This window comes from Gopherus flavomarginatus, chromosome 20 (assembly GCF_025201925.1).
Source record: "Gopherus flavomarginatus isolate rGopFla2 chromosome 20, rGopFla2.mat.asm, whole genome shotgun sequence".
Lineage (NCBI taxonomy): Eukaryota > Metazoa > Chordata > Testudines > Testudinidae > Gopherus > Gopherus flavomarginatus.
Window position 1 is genome coordinate 3,579,350 of NC_066636.1, and position 18,148 is coordinate 3,597,497.

General features: G+C 58.7%; 1 protein-coding gene across 1 annotated transcript; it reads left to right on the forward strand.

Moving 5' to 3' along the window:
• Nucleotides 1–486: 486 nt before the first annotated feature.
• On the forward strand, nucleotides 487–17,534 carry ATP4A (ATPase H+/K+ transporting subunit alpha). Its single transcript, XM_050930141.1, has 23 exons — nucleotides 487–498; nucleotides 2,005–2,142; nucleotides 3,156–3,215; nucleotides 4,032–4,235; nucleotides 4,569–4,682; nucleotides 5,039–5,173; nucleotides 5,391–5,508; nucleotides 6,108–6,376; nucleotides 8,066–8,264; nucleotides 8,638–8,747; nucleotides 9,256–9,390; nucleotides 9,608–9,800; nucleotides 10,270–10,445; nucleotides 10,571–10,707; nucleotides 10,953–11,103; nucleotides 11,385–11,553; nucleotides 11,786–11,940; nucleotides 12,849–12,972; nucleotides 13,530–13,675; nucleotides 14,286–14,419; nucleotides 14,902–15,003; nucleotides 15,668–15,759; nucleotides 17,393–17,534. Exons 1-23 carry the CDS (start codon nucleotides 487–489, stop codon nucleotides 17,419–17,421), a joined length of 3,102 nt encoding a protein of 1,033 aa, XP_050786098.1. The 3' UTR covers nucleotides 17,422–17,534.
• Nucleotides 17,535–18,148: the final 614 nt, after the last annotated feature.

An 18,148-nucleotide genomic window follows, 5' to 3' on the forward strand; every position in this document is an offset into this window, starting at 1 on the left:
CCAGAGCCAGTGTTAGAACCCAGGAGTCCTGGCTTCTAGCCCCACCCCGCTCTAACCACTAGATCCCACTCCCCTCCCACAGCTGGAGAGAGATCCCAGGAGTCCTGGCTCCCAGACCCCGTGCTGGAGGGCTGTGTCCCTTTCTCCCAAGCTGGGGGTGTCACCTTGCTGGTCCTCACCAGCATCAGGCATGTTGGCTCCCTGGGGGGTCATCCCAAGGTGATCGCAGTGTTTTGTTCTCCACCTGCCGAGGTTATCGGCTCCTGGTCTGTGACTTCAAGGCTCACGCAAAACGGGGGCCCGGCTATGGCACCGCAGCGTCCGCAGTGGGCGGGGAAGGTCCCCGGGGACAGTATAAAAGGCTCCGTGACGGACACGAGTGCTTGCCCGGGCTGGACTGCCAGCACTAGGTGTGCTGCCACCCCTCTGCCAGTGCGGCCCCCGTCCCCAGTGTGTCCCGCCTGCCTGGGTGCCCAGAGAGCCAGGATGGGGAAAGCGGTAAGGGCCCGGCTCTGATTCTCTACCGTGGGAAGGGGCCAGACACCAAGGTGCTGGGTGTCCTTGTGGATAGGTTGATAAATAGAGAGTGTGTTCAGGGCCAGATAGATAGATAGACAGGGTATATGGGGATGGATGGCTAGATGGATGGGTAGATAGAGGGGGAGTATATGGGGATGAATGGGTAGATAGAGGGAGTATAGGAGGGTGAGTGGATGAATAGTTAGATGACTGGGTATGGGGATGGATGGATAGAGGGGGTATGTGGGGATGAGTGAATAGAGGGTGTGTATAGGGGGGATGGATATAAGGGGTACGTGGGGATGGGTGGATAGAAGGTGTGTATGGGGTGGATGGATGGAGGGTGTACATGGATCTGGATGGATAGAAGGTATGTATGGAGATGGGTGGATAGAGGGGGTACGTGGGGATGGGTGGATAGAGGAGGTGTATAGGGGGATGGTTAGAAGGGGTACGTGGGGATGGGTGGATAGAAGGGGTGTATAGGCGGGATGGTTATAAGGGGTATGTGGGGATGGGTGGATAGAAGGTGTGTATGGGGATGGGTGGATAGAGGATATGTGGGGATGGGTGGATAGAAGAGGTAAGTGGGGGAGTAGGTGTGGGATGGGTGGATAAGGTGTGTATAGGGGGGATGGGTGGATAGAAGGTGTGTATTGGGGGCGATGGGAGGATAGAAGGTGTATATGGGGGAGGGGGGATGCATAGAGGATTTTGAAGTCGCACCTGGTTAATTTCACAGCTGTTTTGTTCTTTGACTTTCCAATTGAAGGTGGCGGGGGGGGGAGGGTAATTGAGTTGGATAAATGGCGCCCCCTAGGGGCCGTGCAAGGAACAATTGGCCCAGCTGTGACGCTCCCACATGACTGGCCATCTCACAGCCAGAGGATCTGCAGCCAAGGAATCCATGGCCCCGGCAGGCAGGGCTGGCCCCGATGCCCCGGGGGTGCTTTGCTGTAGGACCCTGGCTCAACAGGGGGCGCTCTCCCTTTTGCACCAGCCTTTTGATAGCTTAGAGAACAGCTGTCAACGAGAGGAGGAAGTGAACGGCACCACTCCTCCTGTGCTAAGAGCCCCAGCAAACCCCTTGGATGCAGGGTCTGAGGAAGAACAAAGGGATGTGAACTCATCTGAACCAGTGCTATAGGACCCAGGAGTCCTGGCTTCCAGCCCTCTTTGCTCTAACCACTAGACCCCCCTCCCCTCCCAGAGCTGGGGAGAGAACCCAGGAGTCCTGACTCCCAGCCACTGCCCCCTGCTCTAACCACTAGACCTCCCTCCCCTCCCAGAGCTGGGGAGAGAACCCAGGGTGGCTGAGCTGACTACCCCAGCATTGAGACTCCTTATCACCTACTGGCAGCAGTAGTAGGGCTGTTATCTTGCAGAGACCCAGCTGGGTCCCTTCAGCACAGCCCTCTACTTGCCGAGCTCAGGGAGCAGCTCCCCCAAAGGCCAGCAGCAGTAGGGCTGTTCTCCTCTCCACAGGACCAGTACGAGATGTACTCGGTGGAGATGGAGAAGCAGGGCAACGGTGCCATGGACGTGAAGATCAAGAAGAAGAAGACGAACAAGGCGGCGAAGAAGAAAGAGAAGCTGGAGAGCATGAAGAAAGAGATGGACGTGGTGAGTGGGGGCAGCCGGACTGAGGTCACTTGCAAGACTCGGCTGTGGGCCTTGCACAAAGCTCTGTTGCTCAAGCAGCCGACAGTAGTAGTAGAGCTGTTAGCTTCTGTGGGGAGCTAGCGGCAGCTGTAGAAAACCCTCATCTCAGAGCAATAGGGTCAGGCTCTCAGCAGACCCAGGCAGCGTCGCTGTGTCTGTCACACTGGGGGCAGCTCCCCCTCTCCCAGCAACGAGCTCAGGCTCTCGGCAGACCCAGGCAGCATCGCTGTGTCTGTCACACTGGGGCAGCTGCCCCATCTCCCAGTGACGAGCTCAGGCTCTTGGGAGACCCAGGCAGCATCGCTGTGTCTGTCACACTGAGGGCAGCTCCCCCGTCTCCCAGTGACAAGCTCAGGCTCTCAGCAGACCCAGGCAGTGTCACTGTGTCTGTCACACTGGGGCAGCTCCCCTGTCTCCCAGTGACAAGCGCAGGCTCTCGGTAGACCCAGGCAGTGTCGCTGCATCAGTCATACTAGGGGAAGCTCCCCCCTCTCCCAGCGACGAGCTCAGGCTCTCAGCAGACCCAGGCAGCGTCACTGTGTCTGTCACACTGGGGCAGCTCCCCCTCTCCCAGCGACGAGCTCAGGCTCTCGGCAGACCCAGGCAGCGTCGCTGTGTCTGTCACACTGGGGCAGCTCCCCCTCTCCCAGCGACGAGCTCAGGCTCTCGGCAGATCCAGGCAGTGTCACTGCATCAGTCATACTAGGGGAAGCTCTCCCCACTCCCAGCAATGAGCTCAGGCTCTCAGCAGACCCAGGCAGCATCGCTGTGTCTATCACACTAGGGGCAGCTGCCCCATCTCCCAGCAATGAGCTCAGGCTCACAGGAGACTCAGGCAGCGTCACTGCGTCAGTCACACTGGGAGCAGCTCCCCTCCTCCCAGCGATGGGCTCAGACTTTCAGCAGACCCAGACAGCATCAGTCATGCTTGGGGCAGCCTGTTCACCCACTCTGGGATCCCTTCTCTCCTCCAGGACGATCATCAGCTCTCGGTGGAAGACCTGGAGCTGAAGTACCAAACCAACGTGACCAAGGTAAGGGCCCCCGAGATGGAGGCCGGGTAGGTCTGTGCCTCTCAACCCAGCTCCGGGTGCCGTTTACTGCTCCACTACATCCCAGGGGCTAGAGTACAGCACACCTTCTCTGGCAGTGGCCCCACCCCCCCAAAGGTGACCGTGCCCTCTACGTGGTAGCCCATCCTCACTGGGCTTTGGGAGCCACTTCTTTTTGGGCTGGAGGCTCCTCCTTCAATTCCTCATGTATTCAAACAGTCTCTGACTTGTCCCCAGAGTTGTGAGCTTCCTCTAAGCAGTGCCCCAGCCAGGTTTGGAGGGCATCTCCAGAGCTGTGAATTTCCTGAGGGCAGTGCCCCAGTTGTGGTGAGAGGGACACCAGCCAAGGGGAGGAAGACTGCCATAAAGAGTGCTGTTTTCAGCCCTTGCTGAGCAATCAGCTCAGGCTCTCTGCAAACTCAGGCAGGCATCAGGCACATTTCAGAACTTTTCTCCCCCACCACAAGAGCTAGAACCTGGCTTAATTTTTTTTAATGAAAGCTGAGATCCTGCGGCATTCACCTGACTCCAGGAGCTGGGGCTTTGGGTCTCCATCCAGCCCTGGGTGCATGTGGATCTTTGGAGAGGAAACTGAGGAAGCTATAGACAGCAAAGTGGGTGGACAAAGGCGATTCTGGAGAGCCTAGATACACTCAGCCCCCCACCTTTATTGAAGCTCCACCTCCACCTAATAGCCCTGCCCTGTGCTGTAGCTTCACCCCTATATTATAGCCACGCCTCCACATAGCATAGGGGTGCCTCCACCTAACATGGGACACTCTCTCTATCTGCATCCAGGGCATGAACAGCACAGTGGCAGGAGAGATCTTGCTCCGAGATGGCCCCAACGAGCTCAAACCCCCCAAGGGGACCCCTGAATATGTCAAATTCGCCCGCCAGCTGGCCGGGGGGCTGCAGTGCCTGATGTGGGTGGCCGCTGCCATCTGCCTCATAGCCTTCGGCATCCAGTGCGGCCAAGGAGACCTAACCAGCGCAGATAACGTGGGTACACCACGGGGGCAGGAGGGGTCAGGACGCCTGGGTTCCATCCCTGGCTCCGGGAAGGGAGTGGGGTCTAGTGGGTTACACCAAGGGGGGCTGGGAGCCAGGACTCCTGGGTTCTATCCCTGCATCTAGTAAGGGAACAGAGTCTAGTGGTTAAAGTGTGCGGGGAGGAGGCTGGGAGACAGGACTCCTGGGTTCTCTCCCCAGCTCTGGGAGGGAAGTGGGTTGTCCCAGGCTCTCTGCAGACTTGGGCAGCTTGGCAAAGCAGGGGACGCTGCACGGCCAGGGGATGAGTAATAATCTTTCTCCCTATACCCTCTCCCGGGGCAGCTGTACCTGGCTATTGCCCTCATCGCCGTCGTGGTCGTAACCGGCTGCTTTGGCTACTACCAGGAGTTCAAGAGCACCAACATCATCGCCAGCTTCAAGAATCTCGTGCCACAGGTAAGGACTAGGGTGGGAGAGGAACCCAGGCCATGGATACCTCAGTCATTGTACTGGGAGGAGGGGTCTAGTGGTTAGAGCAGGGAGGAGGGGCTAGAAGCCAGGGCTCCTGAGTTCTATCCCTAGCTCTGAGAGGGGAGTGCTTAAAGCAGAGCCATACCTATGTGCTGCTGTTCCCCAGCTGCCCCAACCCAGCTGCATCTCAGCCCTGGGAAAGTTGTCACTGTGCGGTGTTATGTGCAGCTGTGCCCCACCCCAGAGGTGGCTGCATCTCAGCACCGGGCGAGCCATCCCCGTGCGGTGTCCCCGTGTGGCCATAGCTCCAAGGTTAACACTGACTCTTCTCACTCTCCTAGCAAGCCACGGTGATTCGGGACGGGGACAAATTCCAGATCAATGCCAACCAGCTGGTGGTGGGTGACCTGGTGGAGATCAAGGGCGGGGACAGGGTCCCGGCCGACATCCGGATCATCACAGCACAGGGCTGCAAGGTGCGAGGGGCTGCGTTAGCTCAGGATGGGGGAACATAGGGTGTGTGTGTGTGTGTGTTGCTGCCTCCTAACTGGACACCCATTGATCTAGCCCCCACTCCTGGGCCTGCTCCCTCACCCACCACGCCACAGCCTCCCATCCATGCCAGAGGCCTCCAAGCCGGGGCGAGTTGGGGGGATGCAGGGTGGCACTGACCCACTGGGCTCTCTCTTCCAGGTGGATAATTCGTCTCTGACAGGGGAGTCCGAACCCCAGACGAGAGCCCCCGAGTGCACCCACGAGAGCCCCCTGGAGACCCGGAACATCGCCTTCTTCTCCACCATGTGCCTGGAAGGTGCCAGCAGGGAAGGGCCCCATTGGCGCATGGAGGGGAGACCTGGCTGGGGGATGACTCAAAAGGGGACACTACCCTGGCCATCAGGGCTGGCCCCAATGCCCCAGCATGGCGCTAGGGGGTGCTGTGCTGCAGGAGGCAGGGTGGGGGCTCTCCCCTGACAGTTAGGGCTGCCAGGGGAGAGCCCCCACTCCACTCCCTGCAGCACAGCACCCCCTAGTGCCACCCAGGGGCATTGGGACCAGCCCTGCCTGCCAGGGGAGAGCCCCCACCCTGCCCCCTGCATCACAGCGCCTCCTAGTGCCATGCTGGGGCACTGGGGCCAGTTAGGGCTGGTCCCGTTCATGGGTGGAATGTGGGGTGGCTCGGTGGTGGACACTCTCTCTAAATTCCCTCCTGTGGTTTCAACTGGATACAAGATTCTCCTTCACATCTTGTCCTGAATCATTGCGCAATGTTGCTGTGAGGTTGTTCCCCAGCTGCCCCACCCCAGAGATGGCTGCATCTCAGCGCCGGAGAGCCGTCCCTTGGCTCCTTTGTGGCCGAGGCCACACCAGTCATTGTGTAGTCATCTCAGCTCCATCTCTCCTCCCCATCAGGCACTGCCACCGGCATCATCGTTAACACCGGAGACCGCACCATCATCGGGCGCATCGCCAGCCTGGCCTCGGGCGTGGAGAACGAGAAGACGCCCATTGCCATCGAGATCGAGCACTTTGTGGATATCATCGCCGGCCTGGCCATCTTCTTCGGGGGCACCTTCTTCATTGTCGCCATGGTGATCGGCTACCCCTTCCTCAAGGCCATGGTCTTCTTCATGGCCATTGTGGTGGCCTATGTGCCCGAGGGCCTGCTGGCCACTGTCACGGTGAGTCCACCTTGACCAGCCGTGGCGGGGCCCTGACTCCAAGCCGCACTCACAAGGGACCTGGTCCAGGTTTTGTGCCAGCTTCACCCTGACTCCAATCCAGTCCCACAACTGATCCAGTCCGGGTTTTCTTTCAGGTTCATCCTGACTCCACTCCAGTCTCACACTAGATCCGGTCCAGGTTTTATACATAGTTTGTCTCCTATCTCGCTTTGTACTGGAGCCAGTCCATGTTTTATGTTGTTTTCACACTGATGCCAATCCGGCCTCACACCGAAACTAGACCAGATTTAATGCAGTGTTTAGACTGACTTTGAACCAGTTTTGTACTAGATCCAGCCCAGGTTTTGTGCAGCATTTAGGCTGATTCCGATCCAGTCTCAATGTGGATCCAATTCAAGTTTTATGTATTGTTTAGACCTACTCCAATCTGGTCTCAGTCTGGATCCAGTCCAGGTTTTCAGTCTCACTCTGGATCCGGTTCAGGTTTTGTAGTGTTTAGACTGACTCCGATCTGGTGTAACAATGGATTTTGCGTTATATACCATGTGGTGTTAGTGAATCCAGTCCAGATTTTATAAATAGTTTGAGTCCAAGATAATTTCATATTGGATCCAGATTCAGAGTCCTTCAGACGGTATTCCGGGACTTCAGTCTGGCCTCACACCAGATCCAGTCCGGATTTTGCAGTATTTGGACCAACTCCTTATTCAGTTCCATGTTAGATCCAGTCTAGATCAGCGTTTGTCAAATGTGGCCACCAGTGGCTTTTCTTGCGGCCATGGCCTCCTGGGCAGTGACTGGGTTGGTCCCTTCCCCCTCTGGAGCCACAAACACCGGAGAAGCAGGCTACCAGTGAGTCCCCACCTGCCCCCCCCTTCCCCTGACCGCCATTCGCTCCCTGGCCATCTGCCCCATCCCCCCCACTGTCCCCCTTCCCACCTCCCCATCCAGTGCTTAATTGCCCCCTGGTGAGTAAATTTGTTGTGGAAATTGATATTAACAAACATACAAATATTACTTTTTGCAGCAGCAGACTTACTTAGCTAGCAAGTCTTTTTTTAAAAGGCAACCACCACCAAAAGAAACAACAAGAGACAAGAATGTGCAAAGGTCCTTATTTGTGTTTCTAGTGTGTTTAGGTCCAGTAAAGACTAGAGAACTGGAGATTATTATTGAGTCTGCAAAAAAAAAAATCCTACATAAATAAATTACAAGGATTTGGCTGTGTCTATGTGCAGATTTAGTTGTTTTTCCTAAAGTTAATTCAGTATTTTAATAAAAATGTTCAGCGCGGCCACACTCTGAGGCCACCAAAGAATTTATTGTGAGACTCCCTGGTCTAGATTGGGTGCAGCATTTGCTCTGGGTTTACCCTGACCCTATTCCAGGTTTCAGGCTGTTTTTAGATGATCTCCACTCCAATTTGAGTTTTCTACAGTGCTCAGATTAGCTCAGATCTAGTCTCTTATTGCATCTAGTATAGAGTTTGCATAATACTGTTTACATTAATTCTGATTCAGTTTCAAATTGAATCCAGTCCAGATTGTGTGCAACATTTAGACTGACTCTGATCCAGTTTCATACTAGATTCAATCCAGATTTTGTGCAGCATTCCTACTGACTGATCTGGATACACTTTGCTGTTTATGCTGACTCTGATCTTTCTTCCTTTCCCTCCCTCTGCAGGTCTGTCTCTCACTCACAGCCAAGCGTCTGGCTCGAAAGAACTGTGTGGTGAAGAATCTAGAGGCAGTGGAAACTCTGGGCTCCACCTCTGTCATCTGCTCCGACAAAACGGGTACCCTGACCCAGAACCGCATGACTGTTTCCCATCTCTGGTTCGACAATCAGATTCACACGGCTGACACCACAGAGGACCAGTCAGGTATGGGACTCTGTTCAACCAGCTGCTACCATCCTGAGGTGGCTGCATCTCAGTGCCAAATGAGCTGTCCCTATCCTGTGTTATGTGTGGTGGTTCCCCAACTGTCCCACCCCAGAGGTGGCTGCATCTCAGCACTGGGTGAGCCATCCCTGTTCCACAGCTGCCCCACCACATAGGTGGTTGTATCTCAGCTCCAGGCGAGCCGTCCCTGTCCAGTGTTATGTGTGGTGGTTCCCCAGCTTTCCCTCCCCAAAGGGGGCTGCATCTCAGCACCCAGGAAGTCGTCCCTGCTTCTCTAGTGCTTTAGGACATTTCAGGTTGGAAGTGGGAGAGGGAATTCCTCGGCTGTTATATCAATCTCTTTCTCATTCAGGGCAGAGCTTCGATCAGTCATCAGAGACATGGCGAGCTCTGTGCAAGATCGTGTCTCTCTGCAATCGAGCCTTTTTCAAATCAGGCCAGGACAACGTGCCAGTGCCCAAGGTACGGCCAAGTGTGCAGGAGAGACGAGATGGGCAGCATAGACAGCTTGAGCGCATATCGTTTAACAGGGACTTAGATCTGATATACAAAATGGGCTCAGCAGGGGGTGCTCTCCCCTGGTGGGTGCTGTGCTGCAGGGAGGCGCAGGGAGAAAGGGGCTTAGCAGGGGGCACTCTCATGCTGGTCATTAAAAGATCTCAGGACACTAGGCTCAAGAATCAGGGTGTTTCTCTCTTGCTGCTCCAGCTCAGGATAATTCCACTGTGCCTCCGACATGCGCTTTCATTTAGATGTGGCATTATTTTCTCTGTCATAACTGTTCAGTAGTGTCTCTGTGCAGCTGTTCCTAAGCTACCCCGCCTCAGAGGTGGCTGCATCTGAGCGCTGGGAGAGTCATCCCCATGTGGTGTTATGTGCGGCTGGTCCCCAGCTGCCCCACCCCAGAGGTGGCTGCATCTCAGCACTGCTTGGGAGTCCAGATTCCATTCACCCATTCTCCCTTCTCCAGAGGATCGTGATTGGAGATGCCTCAGAGACGGCGCTGTTGAAGTTCTCCGAGATCACGCTGGGGAACGTCATGGAGTACCGGGAGCGCTACAAGAAAGCCTGTGAAATCCCCTTCAACTCCACCAACAAATTCCAGGTCAGCAGGGGTTTGCGTCCTAGCCCTGCAAGGCCTTCAGCTCCAGTTAGGAGGATAAGAGCCTTCTACTGCTACCAGTTCATGTAGTGACTCTCAGAGAGGGAATAGGACCCAGGTGGCCTGACTCCAAGGCCCCTGCTCTAACCACTAGGTCCCATCCCCCTCCCAGAGCTGGGGATAGAACCCAGGAGTCCTGATCCTCCTGTTGTCCTCACAGCTGTCCATCCATGAGCTGGAGGACCCGCGGGACCCCCGTTACCTGCTGGTGATGAAGGGAGCCCCGGAGCGGATCCTGGAGCGTTGCGCCACCATCATGATCAAGGGGCAGGAACTGCCCCTGGACGAGCAGTGGAAGGAGGCGTTCCAGACGGCGTACATGGATCTGGGGGGTCTGGGAGAGCGTGTGCTGGGTAAGGGGGCATGGAAGGGGGCTGGGGGAGGGCATGCGGGGTAAGGGGGAGTGGATGAGGGCTGGGGGAGGGTGTGTGGGGTAAGGGGGCATGAATGGGGGCCGGAGGAGGTGTGCTGGGTAAGGGAGCGTGGAGGGAGGCTGGGGGAGGGCACGTGGGGTAAGTGGTGTGGAGGGGGGCTGGGGGAGGGCGTGCTGGGCATGGATTGGAGGGGCCTTAGGGAGCGGGAGGTGCCCTGGGTGTGGGGCATGTGGGACTGAGGTGGGGAGGGTCTGTGCATGGGACTCATGGGGCCAAGACAGGAGGCCGCCCAAGGTGTGGGGGGGAGAGGGGCTGATCAAAGAGGGAATTCCCAGGCCTAAGAGGGATGAGGGATCCCCAAGCATGGGGCACATGGGACTGGGGTTCTGGGGGGAGGGGATCCCAGTGCCCCACCCCTCATGGGCCCTGGCCCCGCTGTTCCCCGCAGGGTTCTGCCACCTGTACCTGGACCCAGGGCAGTTCCCACACGGCTTCGCCTTCGACACGGAGGATATGAACTTCCCCACCAGCGGGCTCTGCTTCGCCGGCCTCATCTCCATGATTGACCCGCCCCGCGCCACCGTGCCTGACGCCGTCATGAAGTGCCGCACGGCTGGCATCCGGGTATGGCGCCACTGCCCCAGGGAAGCTCACAGCTCCAAAGTCCCCTCTCCCACCTTGCCTGGGACACTGCCCTGGGGAAGTTCATGCTGCCACCTGGAGCGCTGATGCCCTGCCCCGACTTCTAGGTTATCATGGTGACTGGAGACCACCCCATCACGGCCAAGGCGATTGCGGCCAGCGTGGGCATCATCTCAGAGGGCAGCGAGACGGTGGAGGACATCGCCGCCAGGATGCGCATCCCCGTGGAGCAGGTTAACAAGTGGTGAGAGCCCTGCCCAAAGCCGGGAGAGAATCCAGGAGTCCTGGCTCCCAGCCCCCCCCCCGCTCTAACCACTAGACTCCCCTCCCCTCCCCTCCCAGAGCCAGGGATAGAACCCAGGAGTCCTGCAGGGTGGCTCATCAAGGGGCATTGCGTGGGGTTTCGCTGCAGGGGGTGCTGTGTGGTCGGCTCGCCAGGGATCACTGTGTGGGGTGGCTCAGCAACGGACGCTCTCTCTCCCTCCCCAGGGAGGCCCGGGCCTGCGTGGTGAACGGGGGGCAGCTGAAGGACATGGAGACCGAGGAGCTGGTCGAGATCCTGAAGATGCATCCCGAGATGGTCTTCGCCCGGACCTCCCCCCAGCAGAAACTGATCATCGTAGAGAGCTGCCAGAAACTGGTGAGGCACCCAGGAGCGAACCCTCCCGCTCCCTCTGCCCATTGCCCTGCACTCAGTCCCGCGTTTCTGGCTTTCTTCGTCGTCCGTTCTTTTTCATTTTCTTTCTTTTCTTTGCTTTCTCTGGCTTTAACATATTTTCTTTTCTTAATTGTTCTTCACTTTATTTTGTTGTTATGGCTCTTTTTTCTTTCTTTCTTTCTTTCTTCTCACCATACCCCGATGTTCTCTCTCCCTTCCACTTTGTCCCTCACCCCCATGACCTGCCTGTCTCCCCTCCACAGGGCGCCATTGTGGCCGTGACAGGTGATGGGGTGAACGATTCCCCGGCTCTGAAGAAGGCTGATATTGGGGTGGCCATGGGCATCGCCGGCTCTGATGCGGCTAAGAACGCGGCTGACATGATCCTGCTGGATGACAATTTTGCTTCCATCGTTACCGGCGTGGAGCAAGGTGCCCATGGAGCAGGGGGCTTAGACCCCAAATGGGCCAGGCAGCCTGGGGGCCAGCAGGGGGCACTTTCCCCGTGGTGTGGGGGGAACTGACAATGGGGCTGGGACCTCGAGAGCAGCTGGGAGCATCTCCCAAGCAGGGGGTCTCTCCCTAGGACAGGGGCAGAGGGTACCGGAGGGAGGTTCAGACATCTCCCCAGCAGGGGGCGCTCTGACAGCTATGTCCTGCCCAGGCCGCCTGATTTTTGACAACCTGAAAAAATCCATCGCGTACACCCTGACCAAGAACATCCCAGAGCTGACCCCGTATCTGATCTACATCACGGTCAGCGTCCCCCTGCCTCTGGGCTGCATCACCATCCTCTTCATCGAGCTTTGCACTGACATCGTGAGTATGGGCGCTGGGCTGCCGGCAGCCGGGTGCGGGCTCTCCCCTGGCGGTCAGGGCTGGCCCCGATGCCCCAGGCTGGCACTAGGGGGCGCTGGGCTGCAGGCAGCCGGGTGCGGGCTCTCCCCTGGCGGTCAGGGCTGGCCCCGATGCCCCAAGCTGGCACTAGGGGGCGCTGGGCTGCAGGCAGCCGGGTGCGGGCTCTCCCCTGGCGGTCAGGGCTGGCCCCGATGCCCCAAGCTGGCACTAGGGGGCGCTGGGCTGCAGGCAGCCGGGTGCGGGCTCTCCCCTGGCGGTCAGGGATGGCCCCGATGCCCCAGGCTGGCACTAGGGGGCGCTGGGCTGCAGGCAGCCGGGTGCGGGCTCTCCCCTGCTGGTCAGGGCTGGCCCCGATGCCCCAGGCTGGCACTAGGGGGCGCTGGGCTGCAGGGGGCGGGGTGGGGGCTCTCCCCTGGTGGTCAGGGCTGGCCCCGATGCCCCAGGCTGGCACTAGGGGGCGCTGGGCTGCAGGCAGCCGGGTGCGGGCTCTCCCCTGGCGGTCAGGGCTGGCCACGATGCCCCAGGCTGGCACTAGGGGGCGCTGGGCTGCAGGCAGCCGGGTGCGGGCTCTCCCCTGGTGGTCAGGGCTGGCCCCGATGCCCCAGGCTGGCACTAGGGGGCGCTGGGCTGCAGGCAGCCGGGTGCGGGCTCTCCCCTGGCGGTCAGGGCTGGCCCCGATGCCCCAGCATGGAGTTAGGGGCTGCCGTGCCTCAGGGAGCAGGGTGGGGGCTCTCCCCTGGCAGTCACGGCTGATGTCCCAACACAGCACTAGGGGGGTGCTTTGATGCAGGCAGGTGGGTGGGGGCGCTCTCCCGGACACCTGGGTTCCTCAGCTCAGCCCTGCAAGTCGCTCTCTTTCTCCCTGCTAGTTCCCCTCGGTGTCCCTGGCCTACGAGAAAGCCGAAAGTGACATCATGCACCTGAAGCCCCGGAACCCCCGACGTGACCGGCTGGTGAACGAAGCCCTGGCTGTGTACTCCTACTTCCAGATTGGTGTGTTCCCCGCAGGACGCCTGGGTTGTCTCCCCAGCACTGGGACAGGAGTGGGGCCTAGTGGGTTAGAGCAGAGGGGGCTGGGAGCCAGGACTCCTGCGTTCTGTCCCCAGCTCTGGGAGGGGAGTGGGGTCTAATGGTTAGTGTGAGGGAGCTGAAGGATCCAGTTCAAACCCTCTGTCCCCCCTTTTTCATAGCTCACCATTTAATAACCTCTCGTTCTGGTGGCTTCTCCACATTAAAATTAACCCTCTTTGAGGGACTGACATTGGGTCAGATTTGGGGGGCCAAGGGGTGGCTCTGACATATGGGAGGTGGGGCTGGACCTCAGGGGCGGAGCCAAACAGCTCATCCCGCCTCCCCACTAGAACTCATGGGTGGAGCCAAACCCCTCTGGCCCTGCCTCCCCAATAGAAAAAGTGGGTGGAGCCAACCACAGCTGGCCCTGCCTCCCCATCCCTCTCTGTTGGGAGCTAGCAGGGGGCAGCACCAAGTCCCCAGGGTGCCGAGGGCATCCCACCCTCATGGCTTTTCCTCCCCTCCCCCCACCTGCCCAGGGGCCATCCAGTCCTTCGCTGGCTTCACGGACTACTTCACGGCCATGGCCCAGGAGGGCTGGTTCCCCCTGCTCTGCGTGGGGCTGCGGGCCCAGTGGGAGAACGACCACCTCCAGGACCTGCAGGACAGCTATGGGCAGGAGTGGGTGAGTGATGGGCTATCCGAGATAACAGCTGATGCCGGGAAATGAAGCAACTAGAGCCACCTAAATGGATAACAGCCATACTGCTGCTGCTGGGGAATGGAGCAACTCCGTAGCCCCACCTAGAGGATAACAGCCATACTGCTGCTGCTGGGGAATGGAGCAACTCCGTAGCCCCACCTAGAGGATAACAGCCATACTGCTGCTGCTGGGGAATGGAGCGACTCCAGTAGCCCCACCTAGAGGATAACAGCCATGCTGCTGCTGCCAGTCTACTGGAGAGACTTCTGTCAACTTTAGCTCCAGTGGTAGAGGTCTGGACTGTGAATCTGAGTGTGTGTGGGGTCCAGCCCTCTCCCCGGGGCGGGAAGGTTGTCAGCAAGGCCTGGGATACTAGGGTGTGTCCTTCTTGAATGTCAGTGTACGGGCAGGAGACTGGCTGGCTTAGGGGAATGGGACTCAACCTTTCCCTTCTAGGGGGAGCCAGCTCCAATCTAGCCCCAGGGCCCAGGGGACTGGCTGGCTCAGGGGATTGGGGAATGGGACACGGGGTCTTTCCCCACGTGGATGGTGCTGGTGGCTGACTCTGACTGGTCGCTGTCCCCACTCTCAGACATTTGGGCAGCGCCTGTACCAGGAATACACCTGCTACACCGTCTTCTTCATCAGCATCGAGATGTGTCAGATCTCGGACGTCCTCATCCGCAAGACTCGCCGTCTCTCCGTCTTCCAGCAGGGCTTCTTCAGGTGAGCAAGGAGTCCACAGGCCACTGGGGAGAGACCCCAGGAGTCCGGGTGACCCGTTGGTCTGCATCCATTCTCGGCTGCCTCCCCTCCCCCAGAGTCAGCTGCATCTCAGCGCCGGGCAAGCCATCCCTAGGTGGTGTCATTGTGCGGCTGTTCCCCAGCTGCCCCACCCCAGAGGTGGCTGCATTTCAGCACCGGATGAGCCATCTCGATGCAGAGTTGTGTGCAGTTGTTCCCCAGCTGCCCCACCCCAGAATCAGCTGCATTTCAGCTGTGCAGCTGTTCCCTAGATGCAGTGCCCCAGAGGTGGCTGCATCTCAGTGCCAAGCAAGTCATTCACAAGCATCCTCCCAGGACACTACAAGATGGGGGTTTGGTCTCGGGTGTCCCTGTATCACTGGCGGCTGCATGGAGAGCACGTTAGCCAGGGGCAGCTGCCGTTCACTGGCCTCGCCCAAGCTCACGGTCTGCTTCTCTGGCAGGAATAAAATCCTGGTGATCGCCATCGTGTTCCAGCTCTGCCTGGGCTGCTTCCTATGCTACTGCCCTGGCATGCCAAACATCTTCAACTTCATGCCCATACGGTGAGAGCTGGGATGTGCCCTGCTGGTTCAGCCCACTGCGGCGCTAGGAGGCGCTGTGCTGCACGAGGTGGGGTGGGGGCTCTCCCCTGGCAGACAGGGCTGGTGCCGATGCCCCAGGGTGGCACTAGGGGGCGCTGTGCTGCAGGGGGCGGGGTGGGGGCTCTCCCCTGGCAGACAGGGCTGGTGCCGATGCCCCAGGGGCGGCACTAGGGGGCGCTGTGCTGCAGTGGGCGGGGTGGGGGCTCTCCCCTGGCAGTCCGGGCTGGCCCCGGTGCCCCAGCATGGCGCTAGGCGGCGCTGTGCTGCAGGGGTCAGGGTAGGGGGCTCTCCCCAGGAAATCAGGGCCGGCCCCGATGCCCCAGGGTGGCACTAGGGGGCGCTGTGCTGCAGGAGGCGGGATGGGGGCTCTCACCTGGCAGACAGGGCTGGTGCCGATGCCCCAGGGGCGGCACTAGGGGGCGCTGTGCTGCAGGGGGCAGGGTGGGGGCTCTCCCCAGGCAGCCAGGGCTGGCCCCGACGCTCCTGGAGGGCCCTGTGCCACTCCTGTGTTCAGGGTTGGTTCCTCAACCTGGCTTAGTGACGGCTAAAGGCCCAGTGCTCTGGCTGAGCGGGTGCTGCCGTCTCGTTCTCCATGGCTAAGGTCTCTCTCCCGGCTCCTTTCCAGATTCCAGTGGTGGCTGGTGCCGTTACCTTATGGCATCCTCATCTTCGTCTATGATGAAATTCGAAAGCTGGGAGTCCGCAGGCACCCTGGAAGTGAGTAACCGAGAGATCACGCGAGCAGCTGTTCCCCAGCTGCCCCGCTGCAGAGGTGGCTGCAGTTCAGTGTCCGGCAAGCCATCCCCATGCGGCATTATGTGCAGCTGTTCCGCAGCTGCCCCACCCCAGAGGTGGCTGCATCTCTGCACCGCACGAATATAACCTATCAGGGTAGAACTCAGACTAATGAGCCGCAGTGTCACCCCTGCCCTGCAACCCTGGGTGCCTTTAATGCCTTGCTGAAGTAGCTCCCAGCTGGGCCACTCACAAACAGCCTAACAGGTTGCATACCACACAGGTGTGTGTGTGCGTAACAGCAGCCTGCCAGCCACCCCCGGCTCTCCCCAGCCTGGGTTATACAGTGGGGTGACCCCTACACACTCCCGGTCTTAGATTCCCCCCCAGAAATGTCTGGCCTGCCCTGCCTAGTCCCCTCCTCAACAATACAAACTCTTTAAGTCCATTATTCCTTTAAGACAGAGGTTTTCAACCTGTGGGCCGCGCACCCCCGGGAGTCCGCAGACTGAGTCTAAGATTTCCAAAGGGGTCCACGCTTCCATTTAAAATGGAGTCTTCAAATGGAAAAAGGTTGAAAACCCCCCTGCTTTAAGGGACCCGCTTGCCGGCTTCTTTCCCGCAGTTATTCAAACCCTTCCGTTTAACTCAGGGGTTTAGCTACACCACGAAAACCAGCTGATTCACAAGCCGGGGAGATGGCTTTTACGTGAGGCCACATTAACAAGGCATAAAAATGAGAAACAGCCCCCAGGAAAACAAAGAGACGCAGTTTCCGAAGGCCGAACCCAACAAACGATAGCAGAGTCGTTGACGATAGTGCTGCAGATTCAATCACGCCGTGTTTTAATAGCATGTGCTGCACAGAGCCGCAGGAGATACGTGAAAGAGCCACTCGCATGGCATCTGGGGCTCTCTGCCCGGCAGATTGCTGACCAGCTCTCAGGCCGGGACCCGAGCCGAGAGCCGATTTTCTGTCTTTCTCCTGCAGCAGTGAGGGCAGGGCAGGGCGAGGGAAGGAGTGCCCTGGGGCGGCTCCCCCTTCGTTTTATAGGCTGGTCCCCACACGGCAAAGCAGTTTCAACTAAGAGCCACCTCCTACTGTCCTAAGAACCAGGTCACGGCCCCTCAGCCTTGGTTGCAGCAGGCTCGGGTGGCTGGGTGCCCTTTGTCACTGAGGACCTGATTTGGCCACTCCCCAGGTTTCTCTGGAAAACAGCCTTTTAGTCAACAGCTCGGCTTGCGTTTCTAACGTCACCTCTGGCACTGCGCCTCTGGGCCGTCTGCCACTGTGTTATTGCCCAGCAAAACTGGAGTTTTTCAGTACTGCTGCACGAGGCCTTGTACAGTCGTACAATAGTGTGGTGGTTGAGGCGTATTCTGGCACAGTTGAGTCATCCCAGTCTGGTGTCAGGTGCGGCTGTTCACCGGCTGTCCCACCCCAGAGGTGGCTGCATGTCAGCCCTGGGCAAGCGACACATGCAGCGTTACATGCAGCTGTTCCCCAGCTGCTCCTCCCCAGAGATGGCTGCATCGCTGCCTCGGTGACATGCTCTAATGCTGGGATCCTCCACAGCTCCAGCAATCTCACCGTATTATTCATTCTTTTCCGCAGGCTGGTGGGACAAAGAACTTTACTACTAAAAGCAAAGCTCTGCCCCGCGGCTTCCGCACCCCCTCAGCCTCCTGCAGTACCTCAGGCCTTACATCCACCCTCTCAGTGCAGCAAAAGAAATACAGACGCCCCCGCCGTGCTCCCAGTCTGGAAAGTACTGGAGAATGCAAAGCCTCAGCCAGCCCCCTCGGGCCAGGGGCACCAGCCATGGAGGGAACAAGACTGGCCCACTCGCTTCTGTTCATAGCTAGTCCTTGCTGCTCTTTTTGTGTAGGTGGCAGCAGGACTGCTGGGTTCTACCCCTGGCTCTGGGAGGGGAGTGGGGTCTAGTGGTTAGAGCCAGGACTCCTGGTTCTATCCCCAGCTGTGGGAGGGAAGTGGGGTTGAAGGGCTAGAGTGAGGGTTGGAGGCAGGACTCCTGGGTTGTCTCCCTGGCTGTGGGAAGGGAGTGGTGTCTAGTGGTTAGAGCAGAGGGGGGCAAGACTCCTGGGTTCTATCCATATCGCTGTTTCCCATTGGCCAGGCACTGCTCACCCCTCCCCTTGCTGGGGTGGGGGAGCGTTAGCAGATGCCCAGTTCCCATGGCAGTCGTGGCTAGGTAATGGTGGCTTTCAGCTGGCCCGTCTCTGCAGCGATAGGACACAGGGAGCCGGACAGACATCAACCAATCGGCTTCAATTCCCAGCTCTCCCCTCGCACCTTGGGACGCCTCCCTGGTTTGCATCCCACGGACCCAGGACGAGAAAATACTCCATG